The sequence below is a fragment of the Mya arenaria genome, chromosome 2 (assembly GCF_026914265.1).
Source record: "Mya arenaria isolate MELC-2E11 chromosome 2, ASM2691426v1".
Taxonomy (NCBI): Eukaryota; Metazoa; Mollusca; class Bivalvia; order Myida; family Myidae; genus Mya; species Mya arenaria.
Genome location: NC_069123.1, coordinates 16,652,009 through 16,667,600, shown reverse-complemented (window position 1 = coordinate 16,667,600; position 15,592 = coordinate 16,652,009). Strand labels below are relative to the sequence as shown.

At 37.3% G+C, this 15,592-nt stretch overlaps 1 protein-coding gene across 1 annotated transcript in view; it reads left to right on the top strand.

Moving 5' to 3' along the window:
* LOC128203041 (myocardin-related transcription factor B-like) overlaps nt 1-15,580 on the top strand; it is an 84,885-nt gene extending 69,305 nt beyond the window's left edge. The window contains 6 exon segments of the mRNA XM_052904292.1: nt 2,536-2,703; nt 2,963-3,865; nt 3,868-6,244; nt 6,650-6,785; nt 8,074-8,164; nt 9,098-15,580. Coding sequence (XP_052760252.1) covers nt 2,536-2,703; nt 2,963-3,865; nt 3,868-6,244; nt 6,650-6,785; nt 8,074-8,164; nt 9,098-9,942 — 4,520 coding nt within the window. The 3' untranslated portion in view covers nt 9,943-15,580.
* The last annotated feature ends 12 nt before the right edge of the window (nt 15,581-15,592 follow it).

Below are 15,592 nucleotides of genomic sequence, written 5' to 3'. Positions count from 1 at the left end.
CGTGAAATATGCCCTGCTGATTTATTAAGTGTCACCCAATAGGTGTTGTTAAAACACACCATCAGTTGATAATCCAATTAAGACAGGAAGGGCATTATAACTGTAAACAGGCATATATAATTAAACCCTGTGATAATTTTGCGTAATTTTAAACACACTTTTTTTTAATTCCGGGGGATTTTCATCCCCCTCCGGGAGACCGGGGGATTTTCATCCCCCTCCGGGGTATATGGCATGTATGACAGCATGTCAGTTTGTCAGTTGGTTTTACAGTGTTTGGATAATTACTCAGTCATGAAAAGGTCTATGGATATACATTATTTTTCGTTCAGAGAATCAACGCAATTAAATACAGGTCAAGACTTTGGTTTTAAACTACCAATTTCTGAAGAAATTATGGCCCCTTTTCAACGTAAAATGTTCCCAAACTTTAGTTTCCCTACAATAATTAGGGAAAGGTTTGACAGAATTATGGCCCCTTCACAACATAGACTTGCAAGAAAAAAGGTGTCCTGAAATAACCTATGACAGGTACAAAATTTAATGTAGGTACCTAAAATGATCAGGTATAAATGTATAGTTCAATATAATATGTTTGTTTCACATGTATGTGGGGCTGAAAAATTTGTCCCTCGGCACACTGCATAACTAGGTCAGTCACATTATTAACTTCTGTTGATGCCTTCCAGTGGATATTTGGACCCCACTAACATACACATTCTATGAGAAAGTTGTAATTTTTTGTCTTGAATGTAAAGACACCACCTTCCTTAACTTACTTTGATCCACAGCCATAAAAGTCAATTTCCAGTTTTAACACTTTCTCACTTTGTTCAAATGAATGTATAATAAGTTATTTCTCCATACAGTTAATGTTGATGAGGTGTAAAAGACTTGGAAGGAAGGAACAACATGTATCCTGGACCATTAAGGCCATCATGCTGCTGATGGGGAAATATCTTTCCCATCTGTCCATCATAAAGTCAACATCAGTCAGCTATGCTTACTCTCATTATAAACAGCTTTACCCAAGTTTAATGTCAAATGATGTTTCTGGTGCCTCTAGCTCGGATTTTGTTCTTCTAATTCTCATTAATTTGAATCATGGTTGTAATAAACATTACTGTTTATTTCAAATCCAAAGGTCAATTTAGTCAATACCTGTAGAGTTCCTGGATTATGTCACTCTATTTAGCAGGCAAACGCTGGTAAATCACCTTTAGACATCCAAACAGCTCTTTCTACAAACAGAGATAAGTGGATTTTAAGCAATTAAATCAAATTATAGCAGACACAAAAATCATTTGAAAAATGAACATTCCTGTAAATGTGATGACATCTGGCTGTGCTATCTCAGTAAAGAGTGCAAGGTGTGTTTGTGAGCCAGTCAGCATTTCAGTATTAAATTCTGGGGAAAACAGTTTGTATCAGCCTCAGCCAATTCTTTCCGGTTTATTTAGTTTTGTCTAAAACACTAGAGGTTGCAGTCAAATCAGATAGCATCTTCACCCTGGAATGCCTAATTGCTCAAGATATCCAAAAGTTTGATTGTTTTTCCATTGAAATAATTGCTTTTCTTGGTAGGACAAGGTGTTCATAGATCAAGGCGTCTTTTTGACTAATTGCTGATGATAGGATTGTGGTAATTCATTTATTATGAAAACGTTCTTTGCTCTGTCCTAGATCAAAGTTCTTGGGATCTTCTAGTTGATGGGTTAAAACACTACAAAAAACAGTTGTTAGTATTTTTGTTACAACACCACAATGCTATTTCTACCTCAGTCTTGGTTAATTTAGTGCCATGATACCATTACTTTGATCATCTAACAAACCAATAAATATATGCAGTTCTCTGATTGTAAAAATTCCAGAAAACCTCCCATCACTTTGGTTGAGCTTGCAGTTTGTGCAATGTGTGGTTAGTTATTTCCCAGACATAAGTGTGCTCTTAAAAATAGATACCAATTTCAGGAATGATAAATTTCATGATTAATTCTTCAGCCCTGTGTATTTGTTCAATTTGTTCTGTTTTTTTTGCTGGATATTCGATTTAAATATAGTAAAAAGTACTATGAAATGAATTAAAATATCTTTGAATTCAATTTCAATAGGTGTCTAAGCTGATGTCTGCTTATTCAGACAGGTTCTTTCAGTCTGTTAGCATCTTTGATAACGTTTATGTTATAATCTTAAGTTTAAATAATATGATGTTGTCCTTTATCTGTCTAGTTTTATACTTCTTGGATCAGTTCTGAGTTTCTATTGAAAGGTTTCTGCCAAAATTGTAGAATATGTTGGAAATTTAAGTATGTCAATGATGAACCTTTATGAAAGATGTGAGCAACATTTATTGACTGCAATGCTAGTGTAGGGGCAGTGGTTGTTATAAAGTCTGCCATACTTTGCCTGCTCTGTCTGCTAATTCTTGTCTCAAATTTGCTACAAAATGCAATATTTTTCCAGTCCCACAACATAAAACAAAGATTCAAATAATAGCAACAATCAACAGTTTTATGTTACTCTTTTGAATTTTAGACACGAATGTGAATGTGGACCCATCACTACATGAGAGACAGCGCCAGCTGAAGAAGGCTCGGCTGGCGGACAGTCTCAACGACAAGCTCTCCCACAGGCCTGGGGTTCTGGAACTAGTGCAGGGAAACATACTACAGACAGACGGCAAACTTGGGCAACTTATCAAAGGTGAGCAATTATCTGTGAACATGGAGTTTCTATGGCCTTTTCCATTTGTCAATATAGACCTGTCTTAGTGATAGCAAGAAAAAGGCTTAAGGTATTAACTCAGTAAATTTTTGGGCTTATTTTGCCATTTCTCTCCCATTTAACAATTTTCTTCGTTTATGTGTTCTATGATGATAGTAGTAAGGAGAATAAATGGTAGTTCTTTTTCTCCTGTCTCTGATTATACAGTTGTAAAAGTATGAGTTGTTGTTTCTTGTAGAGGGCTCACTATCGTTTGATTTAGAGGGTGACGCCTACAGTTATGATGCAGCCTATGAGGACAGTCGATCCAGCGATGATGCCCTCTCACCCGACTTCACAGATGACTCAAACCTGTCGGACATCAGCAGTCCACCTGCTATACCTCCAGCACCGGAGCTACCTACTTCATTCGCCAAATCACTCGGTTTTCCAGCGCAGATCACATTCGCTCATGATTCAAAGGTGACGTTTTCGCAGTCGACGTCAGCATTCACCATTCCAAACCAAACAGCCAACTCAACTGGACTGAGTTTTTCTGGTGCTTTCTCTGGAACTGGCTTTTATACGCCAAGAAACAATGTAACTGTAAATACTATAAACAACAACAAAATAAAACCTAAGAAACCTAAACCAAAACCTCCGACAAAGGCAAAGGTTATAAAATTCCATGAATACAAGGGGCCACCGAATGTTGTGAAAAGCACAGCTCCAGTGTTGTCCACTTCCATGCCCGTTCTGGGTAACCCAGCAACAGTCAACAGTGCACCTGTTGAACAGAAGCCTGACCCTGCAAATCATTCAGACACTCCCTACAACATCTTGCTACAGCAGCAACAACTTTATCTGCAGTGGCAGCTGGAGATCAACCAGAAGAACCTGAATGCTACCGTGATAGTTCCCACTCAGAAGGAGGGCCAGCCAGCACTGGTCTCGCCCACAATAGCAGCAAGCGGAGGGTTCACTGTGGGAACAAGCGTAGCAGAATCACCACCAGTGTCTGTCGCCACCAAGACACCGACACACACAGTGTTCACTGTGACGCCCACCAACCAACATGCCCAGCCGCCTGCACAGATCCAGCAAATCAGGATTGCCTCCCCTGGTCTTGCCCAGGTCAAGTCTGAGCCCCAAGTCGGGCAGCCCAGCCACAGATGAATCCCAACATTACGCCTGTGACAAACACTACCAAGCTGGTAAAGAAACCAACTGTGACAATAGCACAGGCAACTCCACAGAAATTTTATACAAGCTTAGAAGAGATGAAAGTGCCTGAATTGAAAGCAGAGTTGAAGAAAAGAAACTTAACAGTTTCTGGTCAGAAGCCCAAGTTGATAGAAAGACTGAGGCCTTATGCTGATGCCATTTTGAAGGCCCCAGTTGATAAGTCTCCAACAGGTTCTGTGACATCTCCTGGGAGTTCAGTGTTGTCTCCGACAGGATCTGTTATATCATCAAGGTCAGGAACATCACCACAGCCTTTTTCTGTGATGTCTCCACCTAGTGCTGTAACATCTCCGCAAAACATGCTGATGTCAGTAAAACCGGTGGTGTTTTCCCAGACCGGTTCAGTACTATCATCAAATGCTTCCGGAGGTACAATGACTTTACCAGTCTCCTATTCAAGTGCAACAGGTTTATTCACACAGCAGGGTTTGGTGCATTCAACACAGAGCACTTTCAAATCACCAGGGTCAGTGAACTCAACAGTTGTTACTTCACCATCTACTGTTGGCAGCTCAAGTCTGTCCAGATCAGAGTTGGTCATGTCTCCAGTGGGGTCAGTCATAGATGAGATCTTGTGTGGAAATGCTGAGTCACCCTTGGCTTCCATACAATCCATGCAGTCTGCTGTGAGTGTGTCGAACATGACATTGATGCCAGATGACCTGAGCAACCCATTCTCCCCACCCCCATCTCCCCTGACCATGGAGAATGTGATGACCCCACTCTCACCAGATCTAATGGACACCCAGGTTCACTCACCTGTAAATGCTCAAACTCATAGACAAGAAACCCATGTTCAACACATGCACCAGAGTATCTCCAATCCACAATTGCATAATACAAATAATACAAACAATGTGCCCACCAGCATGGAGCAGTCAAGACCTCCTTCCGTGCTCTCAGTGATACAACATGATCCTGACAGAATTGATATGGACATAGATCTTGACATGAATGCTAGCACCTCATCTGAATATACTCCGGTTTCAGTGGGTTCTTCAAAGTCACAGATGCCAACTACATCAAGTTTCAATGCTGTTAGTCAGTTCAACTCACTTGACCCTAGCAGCATAAGGTCTCAGCAGGATGATCAGCAGGAAATGTTGAACCACATTCAGGCACAACTGAAAATGCTGCAGGAAAAACAACAGCAAAAGCAGCACCAGTCTCAAATGGCAGCCTCCCAGCAACTGTCACAGGAGGAGCTGCTGCGACAACAGCAGGAAAAGATTGAGAAGCTGCAGGCCCAGCTACAGGAATCACAGCTACAGCTGCAGCTACAACAGTTGCAACACCAGCAGCTGCAGCACCAGCAACAGCAACTGCAGTTGTTACAGCAGAATGCAACTCAACAGCAGCAGCAAACTGCTCAGCAGCAGCAACAAGAACAACAGCAACAAGAACTGCACCAACAACAACAACAACAAGCTCAGCAGCAACAACAGAACCAACATCAGCAACAACAGCAGAAGGCACATTCTTTGTTACATCATCAATCTACAATGGCACAGCAACAGTCTCAGCAGGCTATGCAGACTCAACAGTCGTTACATGGTCAGCCAGAAGTGCAGAAGCCCCATGGTCAGCCACAGGTGCTGGTCCCGGCCCCGATGATCTCCCAGGCACAGGGACAGCATGGCCAGCCTCAGGTGCAGCTCTCCCCTCAGCACACAGCAGTCAACCTGCCACAGTCTCAGATGCAGACCTCTCAAGGAGCTAAAAGACAGAACACTGTTCAGGTACCCAGGACCATTGTACATGTTTCTGCATCTTCTACGCCCACTCAGACTGTCACAATCCAAAACTCTGCTGTAAGCCCGGGCCAGAGGGTTCACCAACAACAGTCACAACCTGCACACCAACAGCAGTACCATGTGCAGCATCAGCAACAAGCAAAGCCTGTGACAACAGCTCCACAGGTAATTCTCAATGTTCCTAATGGCTCCAAGACTCCAGCGATTGGCAATCTAGCAAATATGAAGCAGATCCAGATCCCTGCGAGCTGGCTGACAAACATCCAGTCCACCCCACACGGCATGTCTGCTGTCATTGTACCACAGCCCACATCGAAGAAGGCCAAACCACCAAGTCTGGAGTTCTTGAAAAACCAGGCTGTCAATCAGACCCTCAACCTGGGCCCTGGCAAATCCCTGATAGCTGTGTCAAACAGCTCTACTGGGGTTCCCCAATTCATCATTGCAACAGCCCCACAGCCCAAGGCCAGCCCTGCAGCGCCCAACTCGACGGCCACTGCTCCACCTCCAAATGGGCTCATCAAATCACAACATCAGAAAATGTGAGTTTGCCGAATTTTAAAATTGCCTAGAAAAGTGCTGTCTAAGGATTAATAGTTGTTTGGTACAGAATTGAGTATATATAAGACAAAAGACAATCATAAGTGTATTTTTTAACTGTCATCTACCAGTTTCACAATATTAATGTTTAATTACTATCCTAGATAATTCAATGAATACTCTTATTTAGTATGCGAGAGTTAAGTACTTTTGCAAATATATAACAATGCAAATTTAAAACCTATCGGTAAAGAAATAATAATTGACACAATGTTTGCACAAAGATGAAATAATGGTGTCCCAGTAGTAAACCTTGCAAAATTGTCCAAAAGCACCACAAAACAATCTACAGTATAAACTTTGGAAAATATATTGGATCTGTGTTCACATGCCATTTGCCTGTGCAGGACGATGTCGCTGCCCACGTCTCCAGTTGAAGGCTCGACCCACTCCAATGTGACCCGAACATCCTCCAATCCATTTTTCATTCCTATGAAGGAACCACCGAAATATGACGAGGCAGTCAGAAACAAGCAGTCCAAGGTAATGACTGTGGTAAACTTGCACTTAAGTGTTCAACATTACTGACTTTTCATAAGGTTTTTTAAACACCTTCGGGATTTCACACTCATACTTATTTTACTGACTCATAAAACCAAATCCATATATGGCATATCCCCCGAGTGGAGAAGGGGGAATCCCCAGGAATTCTGACCTATTCCCCAGTATCCTGGCAGGGAATCAATATCCCCTGAAATTAAAAAAAAAAATAAAAAAAACTAGATCAAGGTGGACTGACAATGGAAAGCATCCACACTATTAGTGCAAAATTCAATGAATACACAATCTGTAGCTTTTTTGTGCCATCAAAGACCATGTTGATAAAGTCCAAAAATTGTTGTACTTAGAGTGTGTTGCTTGAATTATTTCATGAATGATCTAAATAATGGGGAACAGATTTTATTATCTTGCTTAGTGCTAAAAGAATTGACTTAAGTGAATGTGCTTTAGTAAAGTTTACAATCATTCTAGTGCTGTAAAATCACAATGTCTTGTTTTTCTTTATGTAAATTAAATGCTGATATATTATATATTTATGCTATCTTATTATATGTAAGAGCAATACATTAATCTAAAGTATAAACTCATTCAGATTTCTGCATTTAGTCTTGTATTATAAATGTCAATATTGCGCTTTTTCACTGCGTAACTATCCCTTGGTCTAATTACAAAATTCCCTGGAATTCAAATTTTAAATCTAGCAACTCCCATTTTGAACTTACTTTGCATCCCTGGGACACTCAAAATAAGCTCATTAGGTGTAAATCAATTTATTGGAAATTCATATACTGGTAATCATAATCACCAGGGCCCCCCACCCCCTCCCCCACACTTGTCAACCATGAAGGGCGCAGGATGGCCCCGAATGGATAATCCCAAGGAAGGCCACATACTTAAACCATAACAAAATTGAGAACAGTTTTGTCCCTGGTTTGATTGTGTCGTGTTTGGCCAAGCTTATTTACTGAGCATATAAATGCCACTATATTCCTTTGCTCTAAATCTTACATAGTATCATCATGTTATTCCTTAATATCATCATGTAAATACTTTTATTGATTAAGAGTGTCTCATGGTTTAGCTTGAAATGTTACATGATATACCATACATCTTTATAATTATGAAAAGCTATATGTAGAATTGAAATAAAATATATTTTAAGCACAACTGGTTTCCAAGAAGAAAATTGTCATGGATATGAATTCCTCATTAGGGAACAAATTATTATCCATTGTCAGTAGATGTTGTGACCTACATTGTAACATTTCAGACCCCAGATGTAGCTGGGAATCACGGTAACCAGCCTGTGGAGAACAGACAGACCATGGACGATGTCCTAGAAATACTCATTCGCTCTGGAGGTATTGTATTACCTATTAGATATAAAATGTAGACCCTGGTATGTATTCATTAAGGCTTTATCAGGTTTGATTTACTGATTTTATAGCTTACTGACCTTTCATTTCTTTGCTTTCCATTTTTAGCTCGACTATTCGAAGAATAGGTGGGCTATACTACTCGCCCCGTCGTCCAGTTAATGTTTTAGGGCAAGTTGGGATTTTCATTTATAAGTCCAATACCCTTCATTCAATTGACTTAATACTTCACACAGTTGTTCAGGGCCATCACATGATGGGGTTAGATAACTCCATATTATTCTTTACACAGATTATGGCCCATGATTGACAATGGAACTTAGGTTAAAGTTTAAGGGCAGGTTGGGATATTTATTAATTACTTCTATACCCTTCATTCAATTAGTTAATACTTCACACAATTGTTCAGGACCATCACACAATGAGGTTACATAACCCCATATTATCCTTAATACAAGTTATGGCCCCTGATTGACTTAGGTTAAAGTTTTAGGGCAGGTTAAAGTATTAGGGCAAGTTGGGATTTTCACTTAAAACTCCAATACCATTCTTTCAATTGACTTAATGGCTGGTGGGAGGGCAGCATCAAACTCACCTTATGTATCGAATAATTTTAGTTAGGTTTGCCATAAAGAGACCAAACTTGGTAATATTACATCGTTATTGCATTCACTTCTAAGTCAAAGCGGCGTAGTTGAGCGCGCTGTCTTACGATGGCTCTTGTTAAAGTGACCAATACCTTGTGAATGGTTGTTCAGATATAATATAAAGATGTACCCAAAAGAATTAATGATGCTTTGCACATTTCCCTAAGACAATGGCTTGCTAATTTATCAGTTTTTAGGATAATCAAGAAGAAAATGCTGCCAAAAATATATGCTTGCCTATTATGTTACAAAACTCTTTTATCATCCTCAGAATTACCTGCCAGTGCCGCTCAGGAGCCACCGCCAACTCCGAACACAATGTCGCAGTCACCGGCGGTGCCAACCATTTCCATGTCACAATCAGCCTCGGCTGTGACAATGTACAACAACACAGTTATGTCCCCTGCCCAGTCTGTAGTGTCGCCCAGTAATGGCTACTCAGAGATGAAGGGGAACATTGATAGTGTGTACTTGCCATTCGAGCAAACTTCCATTCCCAGTTTTATGAATGTGAATGACGTTAAAACTGAGGTGAAATACGAACCATATAGCCCTCCAGTGTACGAATATGAGGCATATAGTCCACAAACGACCATAAATGTGTATCCCCCTGTGGATCACAACTCAGACTCCAATGACTTGTTTGACTTAAATGATGTGATAAACAGTGATCTAAATGGTGATTTGAATGCGATGGACTGGACACCAGATCCGGCATTCGGAGATCTAGACCTCACAGACACTACAAGTATGAACACAGCGATGGATGCTAAGATGAGTGAACAGTCAACATTGACAATACCACAGGTCCATTCGCCACAGAAGTCCATACATGGCTCAGAGCCGGATCTTGCTAATCTCGGTCTAGGGGATATGGACACAAACTCTCATATGCAAATTGACGTTCCTGATTGGCTGGATGTTATTATGCCAAGTACAGGGTTTACCCCCGTTAGTGCTAATGCTCCGGTGTCATTTCCAGCTGATCCTATATTGACCCCACAGACACAGAAGGAGGTGTTGGATTTGTTTAATTTCGATGAATCAGACTTAAACACCCCTTCAGATCTGAACTTTGGGTCTGCTTGGGACAAGCTCACAGAAACTACGAGTTGAAGCAAAGAATTTGTGTCAACATCTTAGTTATCATTTTGTGTGATGGTTTTTAGACATGGGAACAAATCAAATTAAAAACAAGCGTACATGGCTGCTTGTTACCAGTGCCTCCATAGAAGTATTCTCAAGAAATGGACCAACCGAAATGGGCTCAATATATGAAACTGAAGACAAGCGTGTATGACTTCCATTAGGATGTAGTTATAACAGTTACAAGGGTGCTTTCCTTTTCGTTAAGAGGACATTTAAGCCCTGAGGTTCAAGCTAGATGGTATAGATATGAAGTTACAAATTTTAAATGACGAACAATGGTTAGTTGGTGCATGGAGATTTAAAGGGCTTTAATTATTAAAAACATAGAGAAAAATATAACTAAAAATTGTGTTTGGCTCTTCTGTTGTTTTGAACCCCTTTTGTGAATGTGTTTTTTTCTGATTTCACTAGCTTGAGCCTGTAGAACACTGTGTGATAGAGTTGCTGATTTGTGTCTTATAGTTGTTGATCTTGTTTTTGAAACTGTTGCGTTTTGTTGTCCATATTATTTCATCATGTGTTAATACACTTTCACAATTCCCTTCAAGAATGCAATGATCTTGAATGACCATTTGCATAGTTGTTATATTAAAACTGATTGGGTGTTCTTGCATTCACTGCAAGCACCAATAAAGAAATCCATGAACTTAATTCATTCAAAAAGTTGTACAAATAAATTTACTTTTATATTTAGTTTTAATAAATAGTAAATCGAAAGTAATGATTATGTCATAAATATGTTGAAAATTTCTACTGATTTATCGCATAATCAAGACTTTGAGCAATTAAAAAATCTTAAACATAAAGAAGAAAGTGTTAAACTGTGTTAGATATATGAAGAGATTTATGAATGCACAGACATGCAGAAAATTATGGATTTTAACAAATTTTCTACAAAATTGATTGTGAAATGTGCCTGGTCACTTACTTTTGAAATTGTAAATACATGATGGTGGAGAGGAGTGGAGACAGATATACACACTTTCATGTAACATACGCATGACAGCTATACATTCATTGTATAATCTTCATCAAGTAGTTCAACAGTTTTATAAGTTTCCATTTTATTATTAAAGGAGTCTTTGAACTAGATCAAGTACTCGCTGATTAATCCTGTTACTGTGCATAATCTCATTAATGTCTGGTTTTATATGAGTTGTTCACCTTTGTGCAATTAACTTTTATCTTATTGTCCATTCTAAACATATCCTCTTTTGTTTTTGTAGTAAAAATCCAATGAAATCATTGTTTTAAAGAAGTTCTTTATTTTTTGTCGATTTTTTGTTTTTCTTAAAATCAATGAATTTCGGACAAGATTACAATATACAAGAACATATTCTAGTCCATTATCTCGTTATACTTGGATATTTTAATACTGATTTTGTTGTTTTCAGTAGTAATTATTCTTTATCATTAAGTATTATCGCTTGAAGTTTAGCCATTTAGCTACTTTGAATGTCATACATAAATGTTAGTTACTTGTTAAAAAGTTGGCATTAAATGTTAAACTAGAAAGTGTAATTGTTGTGTACATACTGTGCTGTTAATGAATTAATTTAATGATATAATTGTTATTTTATAAGGGTCCAGTTTTTCGGAATGTTATTTTTTCTATTCTGCAGTTTTATATGTTTATATATTATAAATGTATGCCATGTAACTTAATTTGTTTATTAGAGTGTCTATTATGAGATAGTTTTGTCGCCGTGACAGGATGGAACTCTTGTGTTGGGAAACCATCATTCATAATATGGTATTTATATATTATAATACTTGTTTCATCTTCAAATAACAGAATATTCCTGTGGTGTCCAGAGATCAAAACATTCATTTGTTGTCAGTTTTCAGAATTTTTAATGTGATTTTTAAAAAGTAAGTCCATTTTCTAAAGTGAAAAAAAGAAAAATATGTTTTTGTTGAGAAAAAAGAGGATGGTGCTAAGGACACAGAAACTCTAAATTTGGCATTAAGTATCAATACTCTCAAAACAGTTTGATATTATGTGCTAAGCAGGATTTAAATAAAAAATGAAACAGTATTAGGAATGCTGCCAGGATGGGGGAAGAAGCAGCCTGTGTAAGGAGGGTTGTGGTATTTTTGCTGTGTTTGACCAAGCTTACCTACTGAGCAACATAATGTTCAGTTCAAATACTTGTACATGTATTTGGCTTTAAGTGAGGCATTCCATCTCATTTTAGCCTGCCTAAATGTCAGACATCTCATTCCCGACTTACACCTTTCGCTTTATTTCCAAAACTTTAAAGACACAATCATGTAAAACTAACTTTCATTTTTTACATCATTGATAATCATAGCAGAACCATCATCTGCATCACCAGACTGATCGAGTGGCAAAATGTCCATGGCCCAAGTGCCCTGCACGGTAAAATAGTACATTGAAACATATCTGTTGATAATTCCATATTTCTTAGTTATTTATGTTACCCTTTGTAATTGTTTCGTAAGCCTTTGTGTTAATTGATTATAGTTTTAGACGTTTACTGAAACAAACATTACTTCCTGACTTAATCTAAATCTTCCACAAGACTTGTAAAGTCCCTCTTCCTTTGTCATTTATCATCAAATAGTCATAACAATTTAGCTTAAAAACAAGAACAAATATGAATATATAAAGATATGTCTGACATTCGGGCCTTTTTTCCTTACCCCATGACATATTTATTTCTGTTACACATTAATTGTTAGTTCCACTGTAAAGTTATCATGCACTTTCAACAATAGTACAGAAGTTGATACATAATATATAATGGCAATGTCACTTGTACGGGAGCTGTACGGTGATGCTGCGTTCAATTAATAATGTTCACCAGATAACATTTAACTAGATATGTTTTAAATCAGTTATTTTTGACAGTTGTCTGGCACTTAATGAAGATTAATATTACAACAGCAACCTATTTAAGAGTGATAGTTCTAAAGTCTTTAGTTTTATCTCAGAAATCATTTGTGGCCTTTTTAAAAAATAAATAAAAAAATGTTATGCTTTTTTTTAATGGTGATATGATTTTTATCATGTAATTAGAAAATATAAAAGTAGGTAGCGTTTGTATTTCATATAAGTACTGATGCTTAGTCTGCAAACTTTTTGATACATCAAGAAACATTGAAATATCCCCAGAAACTCCACATGCTAACTACTTCTGTTTCTAAAGTTATGGGACCATGTTCTATAGATATTGGGTCTAAATTATGGGTAAAATTCTTGTATGTAACTGTGAAATTCTTCGAAGATATTACATTGAAAAGAAACCAGTTCTGGAATAAGTTTAAAAGCTGAGTAGAAAAACTATGTGTATATCTTGATAATTTGGGCCCAAATTGTGGTAATAACGCAGTTATTGGCTGAGAAAGGATGGACCAAGATAGAATAGAAGCAACCCTGCTGCATTGTAGTTAAAGCTCCTTCCAAACATGTTTACATAGATTATCATAATCCTGTTTAATCATTTGCAGAAATGCTGAAAAGTGCATTGTCAGATCCTGCAATGAGGTCCCCATGTGCTAATTAATTCCAAATGTTTATGTGTAAACTGGTTGTCATCCTATGCAGCATAGTATAGGTATATTTGGCCTCGTACATATTTATTTTAGTAGGCCGGCTAAGCCAACATATGTCAGAATCTCAAGAAATGTTGTAAAACACCTACAAAGACAAAGGTAATATTATGACAAGTAAATAATCAGTTTCAAATATCGACGCAGCGGTTAGTTCTCTGCTGCACACAAATCTTGTGATGTTGATCACAATCATCAGATATCATTTGAAACTAATTTTGATTATCTGGAAACAACAATGGAACCTTAAATAAAAATATGTGTGTAAAATGATTTCTTCCAAAAAATTATATAGCTGATATCCTGCTATTATTTGTACATGGTGACTTGGATCTTCTCTGCTCATCAAGGGAGATGACTGTGTAGGAGATTTGATCAGTTTGTGCTATTTATATATGAGGCTTTCCTTCCTTTGTAATGTTATAGACTTGTGTTTCACTACTGTATTGTTTTGACATTCCATGTGCAGAAGTTTCCCAGACATTTCTTATTTATTTGTGAACAGACATGATTCCACAAGTTTCTGTGAAAAAAAATGTATCCTTACAAAAATCACCCATGATTGTATTACAGATTATTCTGTGTAACAGTAACTTTATTTGCATAATTTATTTCTATGCTAGTTTCTGATACCAGTATGTTACAGATATGGCAGGAATGTATAAAGGTATTTAACATTGGGCCGCAAGATTTGGTTTGGGCTGGGATGTCCTGCCTTGTCCTGCTGATAAAATTTTGTGAAGTCTGCTATGGCAGACGAAAATTACAGCACAAAAGCAGAAATAAAGTTTTATTTGCCGTTTGTTAATATTTCCAGTAAAACATAATTCCAGTAGGGGTAACATGGGCATGATAAAATATAAACTGTTAATTATCATTATTTTCATAAGTATACCTGGTCATAGTAAAGTCAGTGATGACTTTGAAATAATGTGCATTTCACTAACAGGATATGTTTACCAAAATATTATGTTCAGAAAGGTTAACGTTCGGGTTGATTTGGGCTGGTTTGATTTGAGACATCTATTTCAAAGTCTACTATCATAATTACATATGCCATTTCATGCACAAAAGTACACGACATATAATTCCTAACAAGCTTTCATTGTGTGGAAATTTAATTATACTTGTTTCGAATCTTTAAACAATCAAAGCCATGCAAATAGGAATATGTTTGTCATCTTTCGAATATTATGCTAAATGGTCTCTTTTTGATGATCCACCAACTATTTTCACGCCTATACTGAGGAAAGCTTGATAAAAGGAAACTTGTGACAGCCCAATGCCTGTCATGGTTATGGCGGGTGAATGCGAGCTAATTTTTAAATACAAACTCACCTAAGTGCATGTATGTAAACTGTATTACAGCAAACCAAACCAGGAAACATGTCTGTTCACCAGACTTCACTGCATTTAGATGTAAATTAAATATTTGTGTTGGTTATTTATTTATTATGTAGCATAATCTTGTTAGAATTTCATTTTTGATTGTTTCTAAACTTTTTTAAAAAAAAACAAACAATTGAATTACTTGTAAGGACTTTGTATTTGTTCAATCTGATGAAATTTACTGATGCATATATATTTTTGAAAAAAGGAAGTAAGTTGTTACATTTCGGCAGGTTTAAGTACAACATAATTACCTGCTTATATTGTGATAGGGCCTTTAAGATAATCAAAACGTACGCCTATATTACTCTTGTGCATAACCAAGTACTAGTATTTGCTTTGCTTTTCTTGTTATAAGAATAGTTACAAGTATTGGTCAAAATAATTAACATGACATTCAATTTTATATACAATCTATCATTGGACCTATATTCTTGTGTATAGTATTATGCACATTGTTGTAATCTAGAACAAATTGTGTATTGTCATTTCTAGAGTCAAGTTTCTTTGAACTGTTTGGTAGTGTTACATTGTTAAACTTTTTGCATGACCGTAATTTGTACATAGGTCAGTGCCACCTTGAAGTTTGCATTATGATTTGAAGGTTACCCATCCTAATAAATTATGCTTGAATTTCAAATATTTGTTTGTT